The following is a 10,100-nucleotide window of genomic DNA, read 5'->3' as shown; positions in this document are numbered from 1 at the left end:
TGGTGAGCTGGTGGTGGTGAGCTGGTGGTGGTGAGCTGGTGGTGGTGGGGCTGGATGGCCTTTGTGCCTTCAGAGAGGTTCTGCAGCTTCACCTCCGCTGCAGTTGGGCGTCTGGGCTCCTTCACAGTGGGCCTTGGGATCTGCTGTGAAACAAGCATGCAGAACTTTCATTTCTCAATGTAACCCTGGGCAAAATGGAGCCGTGGTGTCTCAGCTGTGTGATTTATCACTGTTTGCTGCTCTTTGCACTGAACTGCAGCATTTGGATCCTCGAAGTCGGAAGGAACAGGTTCATTTCACCTGGGAGTTACTTTGCTGGGATTTCTTTTTTTGCTCTTCCATCTTCAGGCCAACGCAGTCCTGATCCGGGAGGTGGATGTAGAAAAGGTCATGACGTTTGAGCAGCCCTACGTAAGTGCAATTAAAACCTTGTGGAACGACCCTGGAATACAGGAGTGTTATGACAGAAGAAGAGAATACCAACTTTCTGATTCAGCTAAATAGTAAGTTGTGCTCAGCAGCACGCGGTGGCGATGCTGTAACAAACAGGAGCTGCCCAGTTTCTTACTACTTGAGTTGCAGAGTTTGTTTCAGAGGTTAAGAACACTGCAGTGGATTCCATTACGTGTTTAGTACATATTGTTTTCATTGGGGTAGGTGAGTCTTGGTAGAGCTTTAGACAAGCTACGTGTGTTGGGGTAAAACCTGTAAGCCAGCAGGTTGCCTCTGTCAGCCCAAAATGTCCTTGGGCAGAGTTCAGATGAAGGAACACTGGGTAGCTGTAAGTGTTAACCTGGCCACAGAGAGGCCTGGAGCTTTGCAGGAGGAGGGGAGGCTCTGTTTCTTTGGGGACAGGTTCAGATCTGGAGGTTCCTTCCCAGATTCTTTCCTTCCTTCTCGCGTGGCTTTGAGGTGTTCTGGTGGCTGATGAAGGTGCTCTCACATCTGCTTGTAGGTACAGGTGAGGGTGGAATCTCTTCTTGGTGTCTGTGGCTCTTGGGCAGCGAAATATGGCTGATTTTCTCTTCCCATTGGCCCTCTGGCCTTGTTGTTGTGCGTAGATATTTAACTTAAAGACCAACAAAATCTGAGTGCAGAGAAATGAGCACTGCTCCACCTCTGGCTGTTAACACAGACCGTGACAGAAAACCTCGGGTGAATCCCGATGCTGAAAGAGAGGCATCCCCTGTATTAAAGCCTCTCTGTAGCAAAGCTGCCTTCCACACAGAGCTGACAGATCCACCCTTAATGCCTCTTCCACCCTCCAAGGGGGATGGCTCCCAAATTGCTGCTTCCCAAAGACACATTGGGGTGTCCTCCACGTCGCGTTTCGGATCCCTCCAGTAACTGACTCTGGGCTGGGGGGCAGTGGCAGCGTTTAAAGCTGTGTGTTTCTGCTGCGAGCTGAGGCAGTGCTGCTTGTTTTCGTGTTTGCTGCAGCTATCTGAGCGACGTGGATCGTATCGCCACCCCAGGATATCTACCAACTCAGCAAGATGTGCTACGGGTTCGAGTTCCTACGACTGGGATCATAGAGTACCCCTTTGACCTAGAGAATATCATCTTCAGGTACTGAGGGTGTGTTCGTGTTACAGCTGAACTGAGAGGAGAGGGATTCAGTTTTGGGTTCTGCGTTGCTTTTCGAGGCCAGTGGCGGGGCTGAAACGGGTGCCTGTTTGTGCTGTGATGTTGTGAGGGATGTGCTGGCAGGGGATGGTGCCGTGTTTTATCTTAAAGGAAAGCTCCAAGAGGAAGCTTTGACCATCAGCAAGCAGGACCTGCTGAATTGGAAGCTGGTGGGGCTGCTGAGCTGCTGGTGGCCCCAGCCAGTAGAGGGGGGCTGTGCTGTGGGTGGCACTTGAGATGGGTTTACCTTTCAGGTTGCTCGAGCGGCTTTGGCTGTTTGCTCCTCCTTTGAAAAGAGCCTTCCTCCTGGCTGTGATGCCCTCAGAGATGGTTTTCTGTGCCCTCAAAGCTTGCTGCCTCTGCTGCAGCAGCAATATGTGGTTAAGCCAGGAAATGAGCATGGCATATGAGGGCACAGTGACATGCAAAAGCAATTTTCCTCTCTGCTTCTCTGCTGCCGCTTCCCATCTCCAGCGCAGCGCTGCCATTACGAAAGAGGAATTAAAGAAGCCTGCATCCCATCGCTGAATCCCTTCAATTACAGAGGCACCAAAATTACTCTCCCTGGTTTGGTCCCCTGTGAGATGGCCGTGGGTTTTTAGCAGAGCTGTGGGGATTGGAGCCGTTGTGCTGAGCTTCAGGTCTCACCAAGTAACTGCAGCATGGCTGCACAGGTGGGGCTCAGAGCTGAGGAGCCAGGCTGTGTCACTGCTGCAGAGCGTGTTGTAAGGAGGTTTTGTTTCCAAAGCATTCTGTGTGAGGAGCTCAGAGGCAAGAGGTGCTTTGACAGGAAACAGAAAATAGGTTTTGGTTGGGCAGAGCAGAGTTCTGAAGGACGTCTGCTTAACAAACCAAAGTGCCACTAAAAGGGCAGGGGTGGTGTTTAGGTTCTGACTGCGATGCTGCACTCTCGTGGCCATCTCTTGTGCTTCATGTATGTCTGAAATGGGGAATTTGGTGAACCTGATGGCTTTGTTAGCAAACACAACACCAGCGTGGTGTTGTCCCCATGCTGCCTTATCCATATGGTAGAGTGGCATTAGAGTGGCATTTGTGCTCTTTGCATTTGTCCTCTGCCTTCAGGTGGAGAAGTGCAGCTGTTCCTGTGTTCTTCTCTTCCACAGAATGGTGGATGTTGGAGGTCAGAGATCAGAACGGAGGAAGTGGATCCACTGCTTTGAAAATGTGACTTCCATCATGTTTTTAGTAGCACTTAGTGAATACGACCAAGTTCTGGTGGAGTCTGATAATGAGGTAAGCCAAAGGGAGGAGCCTTGCAGGGGGCGCTGGGGAAGGAAGGATGTCTGTTTGCCTGCTGGGAGGCTGGTAACAAAGCGCTGTGCCAGGAAGAGTAGCTGGCCTTCAGCTCTTCCTACTGTGAGCAGAACGTGAGCCTCAGAGCCTCTTGGTGTCACTGAGAGCAGGGGATGCACCGTGTGGCCTCACTGCCTGTGCTTCTCAACTGATGGGGAACTGCCCTGAAGCTGCTGAGCTCTGTGAGCCTCAGAAGGCGCCGTGCGACTGGAGGAGATGCTCTGAGAATTCCCTGTTCCTGCTTCCTTCTTTTCCTCGCTCGAATCCCTTTGTTGTTGTGGCTGCTGGGCTCTGGATTGGTAGTCCTCCATTTTGACACCTGCTCATAGATCAGACATAATGCCAGGAGGTGAAAGGGGGCATTGTTTCATCTCACAGAGATGAAGACGTGCAGCAGCTCACACAGCAGCCCTTACGTGGCTGCAAGGTGTGAAGTGACTTACAACAGTCTCTGATATTCATGGTTTGTTGATCAAATGAGGCTGGAGTTCATCAGACTTTGCATTTTCTTTCTGTTTAGCTGCTCCAGGTGAGCCAGCACTTAGCTGGGACCGAAGGGTTCTGTGTGCAGGCAGCAGAAGGGCGCCTTGATCCTCACCTTGATGAACTGCTTTCTTGTTTCAGAACCGGATGGAAGAGAGTAAAGCCCTCTTCCGAACCATCATCACTTATCCCTGGTTCCAAAACTCATCAGTTATCCTCTTCCTGAACAAGAAGGATCTGCTGGAAGACAAGATCCTCTATTCCCATCTCGTTGACTATTTCCCAGAGTTTGATGGTGAGTGGTTTCTATGGGGAAACGCTGTGTGTTTGGGAGGAGGGGAGGGGATGGTTTGGTTGGATTCTCTTAGAGATTGAAGGAACAACTCTTTAATTTCAAAGGGAATACCTCCTGCAATGAGAAACTGCCATGAAAATGCCCTGATCTTACTTGGCTAATAGGAATTTGAGCAAATAATGAACGTTTCCTGCAGGACGAGATAGAAAAGATTTCCCCCAGGCAGTCATTTAACACTTTAAAATGCGTGGAGTCTGACTTTCTTACCTGGGTTCTTGTGCCCATGATCTGTTTTTTCCATGTGTGGCAATGCAGCGGTGTGCTGGGTGCTTTAATGCTCTAAGCAAGAGGAAATTTCAGGCTTTGCTTTGAGAGCCTGACTGGTCAGACAGCTGAGCTGCTCACACCGATGCTGAATGAGCTCAGGTAGCGTTCAGTTCTTGTTGAGCCCCACCTGGGTTGTGGAATGGTGACACCTGCATGGAACAGAGGAAGTCTCATCTGAAGCAGAATCCCTCAGCCAGAATCACGCTGCCCTTCCAGCCCTGCAGCTGAGTGCATTCAGAGCTGTGTGGTAACACAGCAGCCCAGGGCTGCAAGCAATGAAATGCGGTGGGGAATGAGATCAGGCAGCAGCTCCTCTCCGTGCTGTCATGTGCTGCCTGTTGTTATGCATCTTCAGCAAGTGTACGGAAGGAAGAGCTGCAGTTTGGCAAACCAACCACTTTGCTGCTTTGAAATGACAAATGAAATCTCTCCTTACGGTTTGTCCTCCCACTCTGGGAGTCTCATGCCCCCTGCTGTCTGAGGGCGCTCTGAAATCAGCAGTGGGGAACGGCAGGGCTCACATCTGTGAACATCTGTGATTGCAGGGGTCAAACAGCACGGCTTTCTTACAGGACACAGCAGCTGGAGCCCACAGAACAGGCAGGGAGCACCACGTGCTCTCCCCTTTCATCTGCCTGAGGGCTGCTGCAGGAGCACTGCGTGGCCGTGGGTGGGAGGGAGCCCATAGACCACCTCCCAGAGCTGCTCTGTGCTGCAGGGAACGGGAGAACAGCAATCCTGAGACAGGAATATCAGCACGGTGACTCAGAGGAGGTGGATTTTCCTTAGGAGCTGTCGGCACCACCCAGTAAATAAAGGCAGGAGTTGCAGTTCTGGGCTTCTTTGAGTCAATGGGGCCGTGAGGATGGAGTTGGCTGAAGATGATCTTTGTTTAATAACACACAGCCTCGAGGGTGTGAGATTAATTTGTACATTAAAAAGAAAGGTGCAGCTCAATGCTGGATGGGTGTGTGTGACTGCAGGCAGCTGTTGTCCAGCAAGCACAGCACAGGTGGGGGTTAGGGAATGGCCTGGGTTGCAAAGCAGCACAACGCTCATCAGCTCCAACCCCTGCTGTGTGCAGGTCACCAACCAGCAGCCCAGGCTGCCCAGAGCCACATCCAGCCTGGCCTTGAATGCCTGCAGGGATGGGGCATCCACAGCCTCCTTGGGCAACCTGTGCCAGTGCCTCACCACCCTCTGGCTGAAAAACTTCCTCTTAATATCCAACCTAAACCTCCCCTGTCTCAGTTTAAAACCATCCTCCCTTGTCTTGTCACTGTCTACCCATGTAAACAGTCGTTGACTGTTTATTCCAGAGCTTAGTCTGAAATAACACATTGCTGCCTGTCAGAGTCACAGAACGGCCTGGGTTGCAAAGCAGCACAACGCTCATCAGTTCCAACCCCTGCTGTGTGCAGGTTGCCAACCAGCAGCCCAGGCTGCCCAGAGAACCCATGGGGTGCCATAGGGATCTGTAGGGACCCATAATCTTAGAATCATCGTAGAATCCTAGAATGGCCTGGGTTGCAAAGCAGCACAGTGCCCATCAGTTCCAACCCCCTGCTGTGTGCAGGTCACCAACCAGCAGCCCAGGCTGCCCAGAGCCACATCCAGCCTGGCCTTGAATGCCTGCAGGGATGGGGCATCCACAGCCTCCTTGGGCAACCTGTGCCAGTGCCTCACCACTTCTGGGTGAAAAACTTCCTCCTAATATCCAACCTAAACCTCCCCTGTCTCAGTTTAAAGGCATTCCCTTCTCCTATCACCATCCACCCTGCCCCTCAATGAGGATAACCACTCCAGCACCCCCAAACCACGATGTCCAAACACAGCAGTGTGATTCAGGGACATCCTCAAAAGCAGTTTCAACATGTGGGCACACTCAGAGATGAAGGAGCCCAGTAATAACTTCAGGTGCTCAGAAACCACCAGCAGCATCTGCCATATCTGCAAAGTGCACAGGGACAGCTGCCCTTTCAGAACTTGCACCACTTAACCCTATGGAGCCCTGAGAGATTCACAGACAATCTCTATGGCAGCACAGAAAAGACGCAAGCCTGTAATTCCAGCTGTTAACAACGCCTGAAACTCAGAGCACAGAAAGCCAGCAGTGCAGAGCTGCTCACAGGCAGAACACATCCTGATGTGGGATAAATGACTGCAGAAAACTCAGATGACATTGGCTCTATGTTAGGGAGTAGGAGAAAGTGGGGGCTGAAGGTTACAGCACTCCAGCAATTCACAGGTTGTGTTTCTGCCCCAAGGAGAGCTGTTGCACAATCTGCAGCCTGCCTGGAGCTGAGCACAGGAACTGGAGGCCATCGGTAAGGCAAGGAAGAGCTATAAAAGGAGGCCTCTCACAAGGCCAGGCTGGATGGGGCCCTGGGCAGCCTGGGCTGGTACTGAATGTGGAGGTTGATGGCCCTGCCTGTGGCGGGGGGTTGGAGATTTGTGATCCTTGAGGTCCATTCCAACCCGGGCCATTCTGTGATTTTGTGAATTGAGGAGTGTACAAGAAAGTACAAGAAAGACGGGGAGCTGTTGGAGAGGTTCAGAGGAGAGCCACGAAGATGATCAGGGGCTGCAGCACCTCCTGCAAAGACAGGCTGAGGGAGCTGGGCTTGTTCAGCATGGAGAAAAGAAGGCTGGGGGTGACCTCAGTGCAGCCTGCAGTGCCTAAAGGGAGCCTGCAAACAGGAGGGGAATCAACTCTGTGCAAGGGGAGATGGCAGCAGGACGAGGGGAAATAGTTTGAATTGAGGGAGTGCAGATGGAGGTTGGATGTCAGGGGAAGTTCTGTGCTGTGAGAGCGGTGAGGGGCTGGAACAGCTGCCCAGAGAGGCTGTGATGCCCCGTCCATCCCTGGAGGTGTTCAAGGCTGGGTTGGATGGGGCCCTGGGCAGCCTGGGCTGCTGTGAAATGGGGAGGTTGGTGGCCCTGCAGGGGGTTGGAGATTCACGACCCTTGGGGTCCCTTCCAACCCCGGCCATTTTGTGTTTCTGTGAGCACCCGAAGAGGGCACTGTGTGCATGGGGAACCCACAGCACTGCTCTGCATCACTGCTCTGTGTGCCTCTCCTCCTCCCCAGGATGTTCTGAGCCGGGTTTGGGAGGGCTGGAAGGGATCCCCGAAGGCCATCTGGTTGCCCTCCCTGCTGCAGATGGGACAGCCACCGCCCCGCCGGGGCTCAGGGGCCCTTTAACTCACCCTGAGTGTCTCAGAGGGAATTGCAGTGCATGCACACTGCGTGCTTTGCAGCTCTGCATGAATGAGCCCCTGCAGCAGGGAGGGCCATCCTGAGCACCTCTGCTGCAGTGCTGGGCGAGGAGAGGACAAGGCACAGGGTGCAGCCTGGGGGGAACCCCCCCCATCCCCGAGCTGCTCAGGGCTGGAACCAAAGGCTGCCACAGATCCACGTCACAGCAGGGAAAAGAACTTGAAAGCAGATGCTCTTTATTGGTTTTACGTCTTTACTACAACAGAGCTGCAGCAGGAGGGGGAAACGAGGCAGGGAAAGGATGGAGGGTGTCACAAATGGGTGGTGAATGAAAGCAGCTGGGTGTCACACAGCGGGGAGGAGGAGACGCTCGCTGGGTCCTGAGAGCTGCAGCCCCTCCTTTGGGTGTGCAGCCCAAAACGGGGCTCTACATCAGAAGGGGGATCCCAGGGGGGCTTCCCTGGGGAGGATGGAAGCGGCAGCAGGAGAGCATTGGGCACCGCATGGCTGAGAGCAATCGCTGCGACCTCAGGACTTCATGACGTGGTTGATCCAGGGCAGGTAGGGGCTGATGTCTGTGTAGAAGGACATGGGCTGCCGGTAGGGGTAGGAGTAGATCCCGTAGGCTCTGTTGTTGCACACGAGGGGACACCCAGTATAGCTCTGTAAGAAGGGGAGGGGGGTGGAACAGCAAAGAACTGATACGGGAACGGAGCTTTCAAAGGGCAGAACCCAGTTTGGGAGCAGCACAGCCACTGCTGCGACTCAGAGCATCTCTCCATGCCCCGCAGAACGCACGGAGAGCAGCCCCCCCCGGGGTCCCATCGCACCAACCTTGTCAGGAACCCCGTTGCTGCTGCTCTTGGCACACAGGACGTGGTCGGCGAGGCCGAGGTAGATGGGGAGGCAGTCCCGCTGTTTGCTGACGGTGACGTTGGCCTCGCAGAGGGCAGTGTTGGAGGCTCCGTGCCCCCACCCGGCGACGCTGCACATCAGCCCTCCAGGAAACCTCGTGTTTGGGAAGGAGATGGGCCTCACGCGGTCGTTCACGATGGCTTTGCTTTTCAGCTGGGTGGCAGAAAACACAGAAATGGGTGTTTTGCCTTTGGATGCAGCGTGACCAGGGCTGTCCCCCTCCCACTCCTCCCAGCTCCACCGCCGCAGCCCGTGGCACCTCCAGCAGGAGGATGTCGTGCCCCTCCTCGCGCCTCCTGTACTTGGGGTGGCAGTGGTACTTCTGCACCTGCAGCTCCTGCCAGCTTTCCTCTTCCCTCTGGATGTCGCGGGCTCCGAGGATGACGGTCAGAGGTCTGTGGCTGTGAGATGGAGCACAGAGGTGTCATCAGCTGTGCGATTAGAAGGGATGGCCTGGGGACACGGATTGGGTTTGGTGGAAGCTGATAGGAGTGTGGATCGTTACTGCAGAGCCTGCCCAGAGCGGATTGCTGGGCTCAGTGTGGGTTATCTGCCTCCGGAGCTTCGGCTGAGCTCATTGGGCCCACCTGCAGCAGGGGCTGCCCTGGGGGAGCAGGGAACACCGTGGGGTTGGGGCAGCCCCTTTCCATCGAGCTGTGGGATGCGGGCGCTTTGGTTCTGCTGGTTTTGCCCTCCAGACAGGACCGGAGCTCCAGCCCACCCCCATCTCCTGCAGCTCACCCCATACTGCCCCACAACCTCACCCGCGGCCTCGTGCCGGCCCCACAACCCCTCTCCCTGCCCGTTCGGCCACACAGAGCCCTCCCACCCCTACCTGGGAGTCATCGCCTGGGTTGGGTGTCCCAGAACTCACCTGAAGCACTGCGCGGCCGTCATCACCCACCCGGGGGCCACCAGGAAGCCCCCGCAGAACCCACCATCCCTGCCCCGCAGATAAGCCATGTATGGCCTGGATTGAGCCGCAGCCCGGCCGTCCTGGTCCAACCGGCTCCAGGAGCGACCTGCAAGGATGAAGGGGTGGATGGGGACGTGGGGATGGGATGGGGATGTGGGGCTCGGACCCCTCAGCCCACCCCACAGCCTCTCTACTCACCAGCCGTGTCCAGAGGCCACGCCAGCAGCAGGATGGTCAGCAGGAGTCTCTGTGGGTGCTGCATGGCCTCGAGGATGCCCCAGGGGTGAGGCTGTGAGTGGGGTCTCTTCCTGCTCTCAGGAAGGATTTATACCCTGAGACGAGACTCCAGGAAACCACCGAGGTCACACTTCATCTGATTAATCTCATTGCGAAGCGCAAACCTCAGCAATCTGAGGAGGGGAATTCAGGCAGCTTTCGGCAACAGTCCCCCTCCATTTGGGGTGGATTTGGGGTACCTGGAGCCCTCCTGGACCCGGAGGCAGCATTCTCCCACCGCCTCTGAGCTGGAGGCTGCATGGAGTTTGCCCACCCCGCCACACTGCCCTCCTTTGCAGCTCGTGTTGTTGTTGTTTTTGCAACTCTTTGCATCTCTTGATGTTATCACGAGCCTTGCAAAATGAAGATTTCTTCTACATGATGTACCGCCTCCAAGAAGGCCAGGAGGGCCTTCCTACTTCTTCTTGGTAGATGCTGTCGGGGCCTGAGGAGCTGCCCCCAAAACACCACATAGGTTATGGCTGGCTGGGGGCAGGGAGCTGCACAGCAACACCACAGCTGGCGCCATGAGGTCCCTGCTCTGCTGTGCGTGGAAAAAGACTCCCTTCTATGTATTCTTTCCAGCTTGGGTGCTCAAACACGGGTCAGGCTTCCTAGCAAGGCCCTCAGTGCCTCGTGGCTGTTGGACGATGCCCACAATAGAATACTTGAAGTTTTGGTTAGCCCTCAAGTGATCAGCAAGTTGGATTTGGTGACCCTTGTAATTC

General features: G+C 54.7%; 2 protein-coding genes across 2 annotated transcripts in view; one reads left to right on the top strand and one right to left on the bottom strand.

Moving 5' to 3' along the window:
* GNA11 (G protein subunit alpha 11) overlaps positions 1-5,058 on the top strand; it is a 10,569-nt gene extending 5,511 nt beyond the window's left edge. The window contains exons 2-5 of the mRNA XM_042831029.1: positions 257-503; positions 1,441-1,569; positions 2,751-2,880; positions 3,565-5,058. Coding sequence (XP_042686963.1) covers positions 257-503; positions 1,441-1,569; positions 2,751-2,880; positions 3,565-3,798 — 740 coding nt within the window. The 3' untranslated portion in view covers positions 3,799-5,058. The remainder of the gene's footprint in view (positions 1-256; positions 504-1,440; positions 1,570-2,750; positions 2,881-3,564) is intronic.
* Positions 5,059-7,537: 2,479 nt separating this feature from the next.
* On the bottom strand, positions 7,538-9,373 carry LOC122166959 (granzyme G-like). The gene is made up of 5 exons (XM_042831118.1): positions 9,295-9,373; positions 9,055-9,202; positions 8,440-8,581; positions 8,100-8,333; positions 7,538-7,928 (listed from the first exon to the last, which is right to left on the bottom strand). Exons 1-5 carry the CDS (start codon positions 9,356-9,358, stop codon positions 7,794-7,796), a joined length of 723 nt encoding a protein of 240 aa, XP_042687052.1. The 5' UTR covers positions 9,359-9,373; the 3' UTR covers positions 7,538-7,793.
* Between the last annotated feature and the right edge of the window lie 727 nt (positions 9,374-10,100).

The sequence above is a fragment of the Centrocercus urophasianus genome, unplaced genomic scaffold (genome assembly GCF_019232065.1).
Source record: "Centrocercus urophasianus isolate 14NV4802_14NV808 unplaced genomic scaffold, USGS_Curo_1.0 seq_1014, whole genome shotgun sequence".
NCBI classification, from domain to species: Eukaryota; Metazoa; Chordata; class Aves; order Galliformes; family Phasianidae; genus Centrocercus; species Centrocercus urophasianus.
Note: the sequence above shows the minus strand (reverse complement) of the source record. Positions and strands in the feature narration are given on the sequence as shown.

Excerpts from the sequence above, each read along its gene's own strand:
- LOC122166959 (XM_042831118.1), bottom strand. The coding sequence starts at position 9,358 with ATGCAGCACCCACAGAGACTCCTGCTGACCATCCTGCTGCTGGCGTGG. Across the intron at positions 9,203-9,294 it reads GTGGCCTCTGGACACGGCTG|GTCGCTCCTGGAGCCGGTTG; the intron begins GTGAGTAGAGAG and ends TCATCCTTGCAG. Across the intron at positions 8,582-9,054 it reads ACGGCCGCGCAGTGCTTCAG|CCACAGACCTCTGACCGTCA; the intron begins GTGAGTTCTGGG and ends TCCATCTCACAG.